At 40.2% G+C, this 15150-nt stretch overlaps 1 protein-coding gene across 10 annotated transcripts in view; it reads left to right on the forward strand.

Annotated features, from left to right (window-relative positions):
* ATG7 (autophagy related 7) overlaps nucleotides 1-15150 on the forward strand; it is a 233706-nt gene that overhangs the window by 40254 nt on the left and 178302 nt on the right. For all 10 annotated transcript variants that reach the window (XM_048226710.2, XM_057311937.1, XM_044385070.3 and 7 more), the window contains 5 exons: nucleotides 1964-2052; nucleotides 3666-3787; nucleotides 7172-7262; nucleotides 8049-8193; nucleotides 11329-11487. In XM_048226710.2, the coding sequence (XP_048082667.1) occupies nucleotides 1964-2052; nucleotides 3666-3787; nucleotides 7172-7262; nucleotides 8049-8193; nucleotides 11329-11487 (606 nt within the window). The remainder of the gene's footprint in view (nucleotides 1-1963; nucleotides 2053-3665; nucleotides 3788-7171; nucleotides 7263-8048; nucleotides 8194-11328; nucleotides 11488-15150) is intronic.

Below are 15150 nucleotides of genomic sequence, written 5' to 3' on the forward strand. Positions count from 1 at the left end.
ACCTGTGGGTTTATTTATGGTTCTCTCCCAGCCATCTTTCTTCCCTCCCTCCCTCTCTCCCTCCTTTCACCCACCAACCTATCCACCCTCCCCTTCTCTTCTTCTCTCCCTCCCCCCCATCCCCCCACTCATCCATCCATCCATCCATCCATCCATCCATCCATCTTTTCATTATTCAACATGAATTCACTAAGTATCTGCTATGTATATATGAACTGATCATGGGGCGATGAAAAAGATACTCTCTGTTCTCTAAATGCTCGTTGTCTTCTTTTTTTTGAATAAACTTTTTATTTTAGAGTAATTTTAGATTTATAGAAAGTTTAAAATACAGTACAGAGCGTGTTCCCATACACTCTCACCCAGTTTCAGTTTTCTCTCATGTTATCCCCTTATAATACCATGGTACCTGAGAAACCAGCATTGGTGGATTATTATTACCTAAACTCTAGACTTTATTCAGCTTTTCACCAGTTTTTCCCACAACGTCTTCCTTCTGTTCCAGGGGCCATTCCAGGAGACTTATTGCATTTTGTTGTCATGTCTCCTTGGTCTCCCCTGGTCTGTAGCAGTTCCTCAGACTTTCCTTGTTTTTGATGACCTTGACAGTTTCGAAGAGTACTAGACAGTTATTTTGATAGAATTCTCCTTAATTTAGGGTTGTCTGATGTTTTCTAATGATTAGACTGGGTTGATGGGTTTTGCCACTAAAGGTGAGGTGCCCTGGTCATCGCATCGTATCAGGAGTGCCTGATACTCACATGGCATCCCTGGTGATGTTAAACTTGATCATGTGGTTAAGGTAACCTTTTCCAGGTTTCTCCATTGTGAAGTTACTGTTTTTTCTTTGGGGGTGGGTCAGTAAGTCCAGCCCACGCTCAAGGAGGAGAAGGATTAAGCTCTGCTCCTGGAAGGGGCAGTATCTGTATATATTGTTTGGAAATCTTCTGTAAGGAAAACTTGTCTCTTCACCTTCATATTTCTATTTACCCCATCGTTTATTTATATCAATATGGACTCACGGGCATTTATTTTATACTTTGGGTTATTATCAAATCCTGGGTTATTTATTTGCATTGCTCGGATTGTCCTAGCCTTGGCCATGGCATGCTGTTTCAGTTGGTTCTGGTGTCCTCTTGGCACAGTCCCATGCCTTTGTTTGTTGAGCACTTACTTTCCGGTATACAAGATGCTACAGGCTCATCTTGTATTTTCTCTGCCTCAGCCCTGGACTTAGCCATGTGTTCAAGGAGCCCTGATTCCTTTTACTGGACAATGGTATTTAGAAATTAAGACCTGGGTGCTGCATGCTTGTTGTCCTTTGAAAAGAAGAAGAAAAAGTAAAAAGTGCTTCCATTGCTGTGGAAGCACGGTGGACAGAGTGGCTGTTCCCACCAGAGGGGGTCTTCACTGAAGAAATGATATTTGAAGTTGAATAGTTTTCCAGATAGAGGTCAGAGTTGAGGGAGTTGGAGGAGGAAGGGTGGGAAGGAAATACATATTAGCAATACCAAGAGCATCTGACGTTTTAGTTTGATCTGACTGTGGACTTATAATGGTAGTGGCCCTTCTTTGATTTTCTCGTTACATAAACATTAGCAATTTTCACAGATTGTGTCTCTTTATGAGAGGATGTTCTCTATGTGAGCCCTGAGGGTTGACTGTCTTCGCTCCCACTATCTTCTTGCAATCTTTCTTCCTTCTAAATGTATCTAGCTCCTACTATGCCAGGCCTACTGCAAGGTGTGGGGGGTGCAGAGAAGAATTTGATAGCCCCTCCATCCAGAAGTCCTGTGGTCTGGCATGAGATCCTTTTCCTTTCTTCTCTCTAGCCCTTCATCAAGTGTCTAATTATTAATGCTTTTGCAGAATAGCAGAAAAGGGAAGAGGAAGTCTTAGCAGTGTCTGTACTGAGAACCTGACATGATACTTGACTCATTCAGAAAGTCTTTTCTCTTCGCAGATAACAATTGGTGTATATGATCCCTGTAACTTAGCCCAGCATCCTGGATGGCCTTTGAGGAATCTTTTGGTCTTAGCAGCCCACCGATGGTATTTACATGTGTGTGTCTGTGTCTGTCTGTCTGTCTCTGTCAATTTATTTTTGACATTGTGTCTGCCTCTATCTGTGTCTCTTTTTTTCCGATGTGCTTTTTTCATTTCTGGCATAGAAACCAGATAATAAATCAATTCATCAGTCATGATCCAATTTCCATCAATGGTGAGCCCCTAAGCAGGTGTGTTACGGAGCTGGAGACTCTGACTGTATTGCACTAAAGACATTTCAGAGTAGGGCAGGGTGAGCAGCCAGAGGTCCCAAGCTGGGAATTCTCCAGCCCCTCTCTCTAGCTGTCTGGGTTACCCTCAGATGGGATTTTCCTACTGCTACCGTCTTCCTTTTCTCCTGGCCCTAAAATAATGAAAACAGAGGGTATCTAAGAGGTCAATATACATTTTAAAAGTTGCTCAACATCATTAGTCATCGTGGACATAAAATACACTGAGATTCTACTCAGTAATAGAGATAATGAGGTACCATGCTGAGATACTACTACATGCCTACCAAATGACTTGAAAAAGATGACCGTACCAAGTATCATCAAAGATGTGAATCAGTTGGAACCCTCAAACTGCTCAAAAACTGGCAGCATCCACCAAAGTTAAAACTATATGGCTCAACAGTTTCTTTCCCAGGTAGATAATGCATAGAAATATGCACTCAGATATAAGCAAAACCCATACACAGGGATGTTTATAGCAGCATTATTCCTTATAATCAAACACTGGGAATAACCTAGATGTCCCTCAGCAATGAAATGGTTAATAAATTGTGGTGTATTCATTGCAATAGAACGTGATGTCGTAGTAAATCCGAGTGAACTGCTGATGCACATGTCAACATGGATGTCTTGACGTTGAGTGAAAATAAGCTGACCCTTAAGAGAATACACTCTCTATGATTATTTCCATGTAAAAATCAGAACAGGCAAAACCCAGGAATGGACTTAGACATTAGAGTAGTAGTTACTTCTGAAGGGGGTGGCCAGTGACTGGGAGAAGGCATGAGATAAGCTCCTTTATATTTAGGATTTATATACTTGTCTTCGTATCTGTTTTTCTTACATAAAAATGCTTTTTTAAAAAAAATGAAGATAGCTTAATTATACATTGTCCCCGGAGGGAGCATGGTTACACTTGCTTATCCAGGTAGTGTGTCTGGAGAATACACACAGGCTAGCTAACTACTCCTGACTGAGCTGCTATTTCATAGAATGTAAGTTCAGAGGTGAGAAGGGGGACCAGGAGAACCCATGTATGTCTTAGAGGTTCTTTTTAATGTCTTGTAAGCTTTTTTCCCCTGTTTTTAAGATGCATTTGTCAGAAATATTTATTTGCAGTGTGATTGTTATATAAAATTCACTTAGAAATCACAGCCAATTCATTGTTCAGTCTGTAAGCATTTGGACAAAGGAAAGCATACATGGATGTGTTCAGAATCTCTCAGAGGTTAAGGCCATGCCCCAAGAGTGGCAGGGAGGCATAATTAACAATGAATTGAATACTCTCCAACTGGTTTTGCTGAAGCTCTTATGTGAGCTCTTTCTTTTTCTTCCTTAAAAAAAAAAAAAAAAATGAATTAATTCAAACCTGGGGCCTGACATCAGGAGTAGCAGTTTCCAGTCTGTTGAAGTCCTCTGCTTCCGGGACCGCACCTTGCAGGGGGTGAGAGACATTGCCCACAGCATCATCTTCGAAGTGAAGCTTCCAGAAATGGCATTTAGCCCAGGTAATTTGCTGGTCTTTGAGAATGCATATAATTATCATTTATCAGAAACTGAAGCAAGTTCAACTTTCCTTTCATCCCTTCACAATGGCAGCAGAAGGTAGAGAAAAGTACAGCTCCTACCTCTTTGCCCATGGGAACACCTCCCTTGAACAGAGGGCACACTCTGCTATTCAGAAAGGAACAAAGGGAAAGATTGTCCTCAGGAAATTTCCTCCAGGCATTTTTTTTTTTTTCCCAGTCTTGAGGATTCTCCCCGCCCCCTAATTTTTGTTCCACATAAAATCTTTATCCCTGACCTTTCTTATAGGAAGAACAAAATATTAATACATTTACATATTTATTTGTCATATAAAGTTATGTGTGATCTTGCTCTCCATATAGTAAACCAGTCAGCAAAAGTGCCATTTCTCCTTCCACGTTTAATATTCTTCACTAGATCCTGTGTGGTAGACGTCAGCTGTTTTCTCCATTTCGTAAGTTGGGAAACTGGGGCTCACAGATATTTTATAGATTGTGTGTGTGTGTGTGTGTGTGTACATACATTTATGTATTTATATACATGTTGCAAAGATAGAATACATACTCCAGTTCAAGTAAAATAAATATAATAATACTCACCTCATGGAGTCTCCCTTAGGACGACTGTGTGTCCTGTGTAAAAGAGCACAATGTCTGGCATATTATAGGTATTTAACAAATGCTAATTTATGTTAATTTCCTGTCTTACACAAAGCCCAGCACTCTCCAGAATGATCCCTCAGGTTTCTATGACTTACATGCTTTCCAGGCTTTACACACATTGTTTAGTTTGCTCTTCCCCACATCTGCATTGTTCCAAGGCACATTGCTTTCTTTCTTCTGGGGGTCATGTGCCTCAGAGAGAGAGAGAGAGAGAGAGAGAGAGTGTGTGTGTGTGTGTGTGTGTGTGTGTGTTGGGGAGGGCAGTGTTAGCATCTCTTCTGAGATGTCATTTCTAGAGTGAAGTCAGAAGGTTTCAGGATTGGCTCTGAGGGCATTTTATCGGTGATTCTTTGCTGCAGCACTGATAAATGTCTTGAACAGATTTCTTGGAGAGATCGACGGTGATTTCGGCTTGATTAGGCAAAGAAGGCTATAGGTTGTAAGTTGAGAGCCCTAAGAAATCCACTGCTTCCCTTGCTGTCTTTAGATCCATGCGTTTGATTTAGCACCCTCTTCTGGCACATTCTAAAATAGCTTCCATGTGCCGTTAACTGAGGTGCCATACCTGCGTGTTATTAAGCCACAATTGTAGATAGTTCTAGGGGAGAGGGTGAATTAACTAACAAGTGATATGTGCCTGGTCCATGCCTCGCAGGCCACCAGGAGCCTTCCACTCCTCACTCACTTAATCCTGCCAGCTATCCTACAGAGGAGGCACTTTTGTTTCCATTTTTAGGATAAAGTCATCGTATGATTCTTCTTCACAGTCCTAACGATCTCACTGATGCTTGGTGAAGCTGGCAAAACCTGGAAACATTGCACATTTCCTTTTGAAAAAGATGTTTTCTATCATACAATAATGCCTTCAGTACATCTTCTTTATGCTTGATATTGAGTGTAGATAATTTAGTTTAGGAAAGGAAAATTTTCTTTTTTTTCGTGGAAATTAATGTTTTCCTTCTTAGCTCTAAAAAAACTTTAAATAAAACTTTGTGAAGAGTTATTCTATATCATAGTGTGAAATGAAGGCTATTGATATTTTCTTTTGAAATGAAATTTTGTTTTTGTTCTATGACTTCGTATTTGTAACAGGAGAAAGCTTAGGCCAAAGTCGTTACAGTTACAGTTACAGTACTGGACTGTGGTTCTGACGTTCTTACAAGTTTTTTGGCTATATATTAGAGAAGTATGTTTTTATTTAATGTAAGAATAGTTAAGGAAAACAAACAAAATATGAATTTAGTAACATGTCTGAACTCCTTTTCCCAGGAAAAAAGAATTTTGAACTCTTAGCCTCTGTAAGAACTCATCTATTATATCAGTTTTAACTTTTTGTTACATTAAAAAAAAAAAAAAAAGGACCACATCAGAGTGCCTAAGTTAAAACGGAAGAGACATTTATTTTCTGGTTCCTTGCTGTGAATGATGTCTCCAGCCACAGTGGGGCCAAAGTAGCTTTCGAGGATAATTGGCCCCAAGGTTTTCCAGTGGTCATCCTATCTCAGAAAGGAAAGATTATGTTAGGAAAATCTACACCTTCTAGATCCCTTAGTTATATTGAGCAATACTCTTTTAAAAAACAGAGGTCAAAAGCTAGAAAGTTCCCAAGGAAAGAAAAATAGAAGTGTTGGCAGCAATCTAAAAGTAGGAGAATGGCCAAAGAACACCAACATACAAATTAGAAACATAGAATTCTTCCCAGTATTCCTATACATTTTTAACTCAGGGAGTTTCTGTTTCTTCAGAGACTTACTTAAGACAGACATTGGAGGGGATGTTAACGGTGTAGGTTGTTAGTAGGCTGAGTGAATTCCCTGTTAAGGATTAAGGCCTTATTGTGAATTTCAGGTATTTGGTGAGAATAGGAGAGTGGCAGAAGTCCTAAGATGTGAGGAGTGTAAGAGAGGCCCTCATTAACAGGTTTCCACCAAGGAAGTCAGGTTACCATTAAGGTGAGAAAGTAGCAGAAGTACTCTAGAAAGCAAGTGAGACACTTAAGAGGATCTTATAATGGTAGAATAGAGCAGCCACTGGACCCTTATCCTCTCAGAGCATCACATAGATCGAACTTTGAGAACTGGAATCGGAGGTTCAGAGGCACCCATAGCAGAGATTAGAAGAAGTTAGTGGAGAAGAGCGAAGTCAAGGAGGGGGAAAGTCTGAATGGATAAGGATAAACTTAAAGGAGAGGGCAGCTTACCAGAGGGACAGGCTAGGTATGCAGTGACAGTGTTGAAAGGCTGAGCAGAAGGACATGGTAAGGATGAGGAACAGAGAAGAGGAACTGAACACAGAAGTTCAAAGCCTGGTAGGAACTTCATTGGAAAAGTGCGGTCACACTGGCTGGTCTTCCTTAGATAGAGAGCCCTCCACAGGGTTATACCCATCACAGAGAGGATTGTCTTACTTTGAGCAACTTCCAGGAACCAGGGAAGTGGAGTCAACTCAGGCCAGAGTCGAGGGCTATTTCAGAAGCCCCTCTGCAGGAAAACCATGCTCAGGTCCAGTGGTCTCTCAGCAAGGGTGCAGGTAGTTGAGGAAGATGGCGATCAACTTAGCAAGTATGTGCAAATTCGGGCCCTGGGGCTTTTGTGAGAAAGAAGTGAACTGAAAGTTTATTAATGCGTGGGCCATCTTGCTACTTGACTTACGTGTTTTTATTCTTCCCTCCTTCGTTCAACTCACTATTTTATTTGCCTTAAGATTGTCCCAAAGCAGTCGGATGGGAAAAAAACCAGAAAGGCGGCATGGGACCGAGGATGGTGAACCTCAGTGAATGTATGGACCCTAAAAGGTATATTTTGGAAGTTGTTTTCTCCAGTGGGGCCGTTTGTCACCAGGACACACAGCAGGTTCTGTCAGGCCAACCGCATCGCTCCGCTCAGCGCAGGGGGTACCGTTCACATTGAGGAGTATTCCTCCACTTGTTGCTGCCTAACTCTTGATTTAAGTGTGGTTGTGAGAACTAGTATCACTGATGGAGATTCGGAAGGGCATATAGTTCACCGACACTTCTAGACATTATAAATTTTGTTCTTGCTTTGAGCTGAGCCTCTCAAACCTAGTTAGTTACAGATGCCCACTACCTTTAAGTCCTTTATTCATGGCCCTTTAATTTTGTCCTATTAGCCTACACTGAAGGACATTGTAAGAAATATTTCATGGAAACCAACGTTGTATTTAAGAGATGATGTAAGTGCACCCTTTTTTGAGGGGACGGGGAAAATTTTTCTTGGTTTTCAGTATGAGGGAAAACTTTCCTCTTAAGTAGCTTGTGTCTTTTTTATTTATAGATACAATGACTCCTATAAGTGGTCACGTTTGCGTTTTCACCTTGGCTGCTAGGGGCTCAGTATCAAATTCGTGGCCTATCACTAGCAATTGCAGTGGTCTGCAATGGCACAAATTATGTCCCATTTCTCCTCCCTATTGCCCTAAATCTTCATCCTATTTTCCCTTTGATCTCATTTTGCTCAGGATTTGTTCCTCATTTTCTTTTTCAGATGCTTTCTATCTGTTTAGGATAAGATGGGGGCATAAATGAGTGACTGAATGAATAAAGAATTCTGTCATTTTCTAGGTTAGCCGAGTCATCAGTGGATTTAAATCTCAAATTGATGTGTTGGAGATTGGTCCCTACTTTGGACTTAGACAAGGTCGTGTCTGTCAAGTGTCTGCTGCTTGGAGCTGGCACCTTGGGTTGTAATGTAGCTAGGACATTGATGGTAAGTTTGTGGGGGCCAAATGGTACCTCTGAAGCTGTGGCTTCTTTTCTTGCTTTGCTATACCAGATTGCCTTCCACCTGCCAGATTCCGTTTCTCCTCTTTCCTTCCCTCCCTTCCATCTTCCCTCCCTCACTCCCTTCCTTTTTCCTTTTCTCAGTTATCTTTTTAGCTATAAAAGGAACTCATACTTTTATTATAAAGTAGATACAGTAGGTCTTTCTCCACCCTCATCTTAAGTCCCATTTCCCAGAATTAAGACTTCCTAGATTAGTACACAATATCACATTCCTTGATGTTTTCATAGGCAGATGCAGACACAGAGAGGGACATTTGTCATCTTTGCTATCATTTGTTTATATTTACAAAAATTGGATCGTAGTATACTGTCTGTAACAGGTTTTTATTCTTAATAGAAAAGTAATTATTGTTCTCTGTGTGTTCTGTATAATGTATACGTAATATTTTGTATGATTGTGTCATTTTTTTTCAACTTCATATTTTTTTGAAATGCTGTTGAAATGAACATTTTTATATCTTTACGTATGTATAGGATTATATCTTTAGGAAAAAAGCCCTAGAAGTGGAATTATTATTTTAGAGAGAATGTACCGTGTGTGTGTGCATGTGTATACGCACATGCATGTATATGTACAGTATATGCTCTACACAATATGTTTATGTGGGGTGTTTTCAAGCTAAATTACCTTCCAAAAACATTTTACTAGTCTGTACTTTTAGAAATATGTACAAAACAGAGCTTTTTAATTTGCATTTCTTTTATTAGTGAGAGTAAGTCTTTGGTTTCATTTTCTTTGTGAATTATATTTCTTTTATTCATCTAAATTTTAAAATTAATTGACACAAAATACATATGGTATTCTCTTAGCATCTTTTATAACTCTCTTTATCTTTAAAATCTTTCCTCATTCCTAAGGTTGCATGTTTGTGTTTTCTCTTTTTTTCTCTTATTCAGACTTGCCAGAAAGGCTTGTCTATTTTATCAGTCTTTTTGGAGGACTAAGTCCTTGATTTATTTATTAGTTCTATAGTTTTTGGTTTTATTTTGCTTTGCTTTCAGATTTATTAATATCTGCTTTTATCTTCATTAATATCTTCCTCTTTTGTGGAATTTATTTTATTGTTTTTTATCTGGCTTCCAGAATTAGGTGCTTAGGTTTTCTTAACATTTTTTAAAATTGTAAAGTCAGTGGAAACCTACTGTAGAAAATTTGTAAAGTGTCAAAGTTATAAAACAGGAAAAGAAGACACCCATTTTCCTATCACTTTTCACTTATTTCCTTTAATGTTCGTTAAATATATATTTAAAAATCTTATTTATGATAATGCCCTTGCTTTCATCTATTAACATTGTAAACACTTTGTCATGTAATTAAAAATGATGCCTGTCAGGCGTTTTTAATGACTATAGAATATGCCTTATGTGATGAAATACACTGTTCTGAGACATTCCCCTAATGGTAGGCGTTAACATTGTTTCCAGTATTTACAACTGTAAATTATGTTGTGGAACATTTTTGTTAATATTTCAGATTACTTCCTCAGATAAATTGCTGGAAGTATTTACTGAGGATGGATTGCTGCACATAGGCCAAAAGATATGAACATTTGAAAGATTCTAGAAACATGTTGCCAAATTGTTTTCCAGAAAAATTACATCAGTTTGCATTCTCAACCAGTACAAAAGCTTTTCATCACCACATCCTCACCAGCATCAAGTGTTACAGTTTTCTTTAATCTTGGCAGATGAGCCATTTAAACTGTGCAGCATTCCAGGAAGCCAAAAGCTGAGCGCGAATGCCTCTCTGCATGTGGCTAACCTATGACCTATTTGTAATTTACCTGGCTTTCTTCCCACTGCGCAGCATCTTTCCAGACTGCCTTCCTTGCTGTCCACTCAGCATTGCTTTAAGGAATGTAAAAATACTTCAGAAATAAATATCCCCAAACCAAGCACAAGTGATTTTCAGATTTTCCATATCTTTATTCTGCCTCCATGGTAGATTGCTTCGCTGGTAAAAGTCACTTACAAAACTGAGTGAGTAGACCAAAGTTTATCAGTGGGCTTTCAAAACAGGTAACCTAAACTATGCTTTTGAAAGGATGGAGTCTGCCTGTCCTTCTCAACCCTGAAGATGAATCTTGGATTCTTGTTGACTGTCCCCTTGGAATCATCAGTCTAATTGAGTTTCTGAGTCCCTAGTGGAAAGATATTGAAATAAGAGAGAGAACAGAATCAGCTTTGTAGACAATCATGGCAGGGCTTCTCTTAGATCTCCATGCTATTTTATGATCTGCTAAAACACACACACTGCACCTCACCCTCCAAAAAGTAGGCATCTTCATTTGGTTGCAACTCTGTGGCTCTCATTCCTTCCCCACCATTTATCAGATCTATGACCTTAAGTGATTTCTGGACTACTCTTGCTGTCTCTGTAGAACAAAATAATTGGACTAAGGATGTTAGAGATTCCATCTCACTTTAAAATGTGTGGTTCTATAAGACTTTATCGGAGGTATAATTGAAGTATATGAAATCATGCAGACTATTTCTGAGACTATAGAAATGTCCCCTGCATTACCGAATATTAATAAGGCCTTTACGTCTTGAAGAAGTAGTACAAAGTCTTCTACGACGTTATACAACGGGGAATAACTCATAAGTCATTTTTCTGAGGAGTTAATTCAGGCTTTAAGTGAGTTTTAATGTGGGCTGTTATTTATATTTAATTATTCATTAAGGGAAAGCAAGGACATTTAGGGGCTTATCCCTAAACGTTTTAAGACAGCAACATAGACAATTCTTATGGGACTCACCTCCAAATCTTTCTCTGGTGCCACTGTCAAAAATAATGAGTTATTAGTCAGACCCACTCTGACATTTCTTAGTCTCATTACTGCAGGAAATCAGGCACTGGGTATATAACTATTTTGTCTTTTAAAGGAAGTTGACCCTCTGTTGATCAAAAACTGAATTTGCATAATTCATTTTCTGAAGTTTCCTGTATTTGAGGTTCCCAAGCTACTCCAAAGCAAAACCTCTTTTAGGGATTTTAAGAGAGACACTCTGTGACATGTTCATCAGAAACACACCATGATCTCTTGTTTCCATGCAGGGTTGGGGCGTCAGACACATCACATTTGTGGACAATGCCAATATCTCCTACTCCAATCCTGTGAGGCAGCCTCTGTATGAATTTGAAGATTGCCTAGCAGGTGGTAAGCCCAAGGCCCTGGCTGCAGCAGACCGGCTTCAGAAAATATTCCCTGGAGTGGTATGTTGATACTGTTTGGGAATGTCAGAGCTTGTCTCCTGTAGCTTCCTGCGGTTAATCTTGGGGAATGAGGCCCTGTGGTATTGGTAAAAGAGAGGTGGGTGGTTGTCCCTTACTACCTGGGCCTTCATTATATGGCCAAGCCTCTGTTACCTCATCTCAGAGATGGGCATTAAAAAACAAAACAAAACACTCATATATTATTGTGAAAATAAAACAAAGACTATATGAAAAAATGTTTTTGTAAGTTGCAAAGCATTATCTGCGTCTAAGTTGAGGGATTTGGGAGTATGCATATTATTATATGCCTTATTTCAAAGGGATTCTTAGTAGCTCAGGTATAGGATGGTCTTTCTCCTTCATCACCAGAATAGTTGATAGTTACTTAGTACAGGTTTATGAAATTAAATTGAATGTGGTCTGTGCAGAAGGAAGATCTGGGTAAATATTTAGCTTTTTACTCGAGCTGCTTCTTGTTTTTGAGTTGCATTGTTTCCTTTAAAAACACCAGATAATAAGAGACAAGTCATTCAGCTCATTTGATTCAAAATCTTGCCAGGTTTTTTTTTTTTTCTTTTTTTAGGTCATCCACAAAAGAAAATGTGCATCTTGCATGCTTAATCAGTTTATCTGACAGAAGTTAGGTTAGATGTCTCCAAAGCATCTGCTAACACTTAAAATGCCACAAGAGGCTCTCAGCACTCACTAAAAAAAGCCCCCTTTCTCAAGGCTTTTCTGTTTAATCACTCAATATTAGATTCATTCGTTTTAGTTCTTGCTTTAAAAGAAGCCATGTTGTTGGTTTTGTCGATTTCACTAGTGATCCAGAAGAACATCATCTACTGGGTTTAATTCAGCACTGTCGATTGAGCACCCACTGTGTCCCCAGCTAGGTGCTGGAGGCCAAAAGACAAAAGAATGTTACGACTCCATCATATTAGTTAGGTTTCTGCCGCATTATTGCATATCACACAATCCTCACATCTCAGTGCCTTATTATTGTAAGCCTTTATCTCACACTAACAGGTCTGCAGATTGGCTATAGCTTAGCTGCTGGGCTAGGGTGGACTCCAGGCTTTAAGGTCCATATGTCATTGTTTTAAAATCTAGGTTCAGGGAGCAACAGTCATCTGGGTCATGCTCTTCTTATGGTAGAAGGTGGAAGTGTAAAAGGATTGGTGAAAACTTATTATCCCTCTAAAAGTTTCAGCTCACCAATGACACAATGTAACATTCTCCATCCCCATGCCAAAGCCAGTCACAGGGCCAAGCCCAAAGTCAGTGGGGTGGGACAGTATACTCTGCCTTCCTAGTGAGAGGTCCTGCAAAGTCATGTGGCAAAGGGTAAAAACGTTTCATTCTATTAGTGAGAGGCAGAGCATAGTCGGGAAGAATAATCCAGTCTATCACTGGAAAGTGTTATGAACTCCCTTCAGGGCCCAGACAGACCTGGCTTTGAATCTGACCTTTGCTACTTACTAGTTGCCTGAAATTTTTCCTTGCCCAAATGGTCTATGACCCAGTGCAGTCCTCCCTATTTATTTGTTCAGTTATTCTTTTACTTATTAAATATTTAAGGCCTTCTGTATGCTAGGGACTGGGGAACAAAACAAAATTCCCTTTCCCCTGCATGGAGCTTCTGTAGTCCAGAGGAGGGACATGGTCAATAACTAATTTCATAAACAGTTGTAATTGTAGTAAGTACACAAAGTAGGAGCTCAGTTGCTGTTAGGACGTTTACCAGGCAGCCTGACCTGAGCTAGACTCCCTTGAGGAGGCTGAGTCCTGCAGGATGAGTGGGGGTCAGCTAGATGAAGGGTGGCAGAGCTGTCTGTGCAAATGCCTCAGGCAGGAGGCAGCACAGCACTTCTGTAGACTGAAGGAACACCAGGGAGGCTGAAGCGTGGAGGTCAAGGAAGACCAAGAAGGGGCTAGGGTGGAAGCTAGGGATGACTCACAGTGGGCCTTTGAGATCAAGTTCGCTTTTTCTTGAAACCATCAGCCCACCAGGGTCAAGCATCCTCCTGGGCACTTACATTGTGCTACTCTGCTTTTCCTACTGGGTCATTGAGTCCTGAAGGCCAGGAGCCAGATCTCTTAATAGTTTTATCCTTCCTGCCTGATAAACAATAATAGATATTGTGCAGAATCCATTTAAGTCCTGGTGTAATTCATCATAATTCCACCTACTGGTTACCCCAGCTTATGGTGCTTTCTTTGTATGTCTGGTCTGGTGTTTTTTCCTTCAACAGGTACTTGCTCATCACCTTCCTCACACCAGGCTGCAGACACGTCTAAGTGAACAAGACGTGGAAAGAGCTGCTCTGCTGCAAATACCCTGTCTAATCCTGAGATTGAATTAACTGAATAGGAAAAAAAAAACCTGACCATTAATAAGTCAAATAACTATTTGAAGTTACCTTTTGTTTTTGAAGACAAGGCAATAAAATGTAGGATTGTGGAAATTCACCAGAGGTTTTAAAACCCAACTCTGGGCATCTCTTTTCAGCCCTGATGAGTAACTGGTATTGGACCAGCTCTCCTACCATAAACAATTATGCAGCTGGGTAAAATATATAAAATGACTCTCTCCGGTCAATGAACAATGGAAAGATCATGGTCCTAGACAGAAAGGAAAGAAAGAATGTTTGTCCCAGCCCATTGCATGGAGGCACTTTCTGGCCTATGTCAGAGCCCATGAGGAGCCCAAGGACATGTTCTTGGGCTTGATGAGCCTAGGAAACGGACATCCAAGTTCGGAGTAGCCAAGGGAGCTGGAACTTACAGGATGGAGTATCAGACATACAGGAGCTCAGCAGAGAAGTAGTCTGGGCAGCACCTTGAGTCTTTGACCAGATCAAGCTGCATGAGCTCAGAGTATGATTCTATAAGGCTGGGCAAAAAAGCACCACTGTCTGCTGTGAGCAGAATGGAGATTCCGGAGCTCCCTCAAGGCCGGGAGACATTGGAATCCCACCTATCCAGAATGGAGCGCCCTCACTGAACACCCTGAGCACTTAGGTGACACTTCAGTAAGGTCAGAACTAAGCATAAAAGCTGAACTACAGAGATTCCAGGAGAAAGCAGCACATTATTCTTGTGATAGGCAGAGGTTTCCTAGGGCCTTGGAAAAACTGACCATAAGTGAAAAAATGGATAACTTGGACTTCATCAACTAAAACTCTTCCCAATTAATGCCATTAAGAGAATGAAAAGGCTGGCCAAAACCCAGAAAACACTCACAGTGTGTCTATTTGGCAAACAGCTGTTACCCAGAATCCATAAACAACCCCTACCACTCAATAATAAAAGGACAGAAAAGGCTTTTTTTTTTTTTTTTTTTAAGGGGCCAGAGAACTTGTGCAGGCATTTATTTCATAGTGAAGATCTATAAATGGCCAGTGCACACATGGAAATTCTCAACATCCATGGTCTCAGGGAAATAGGAATTAAAACCATGAAGATATATCACTACATACCCACTAAAGTGACTCAAATTAAAAAGACTGACAGGGCTTAATGTTGTCAGGCTAGGGGAGCAACCAGAGCTCTTGGTTTGCTGCTAAAACAGCCACTTCGTAAATCAGTGCATCAGGTTTTCATGAAACTAAACCAACCTAATGACCCAGAAATCCCACTCGTAGATGTTTACCTAAAGAAAAT

The sequence above is a fragment of the Ursus arctos genome, unplaced genomic scaffold (genome assembly GCF_023065955.2).
Source record: "Ursus arctos isolate Adak ecotype North America unplaced genomic scaffold, UrsArc2.0 scaffold_14, whole genome shotgun sequence".
NCBI lineage: Eukaryota > Metazoa > Chordata > Mammalia > Carnivora > Ursidae > Ursus > Ursus arctos.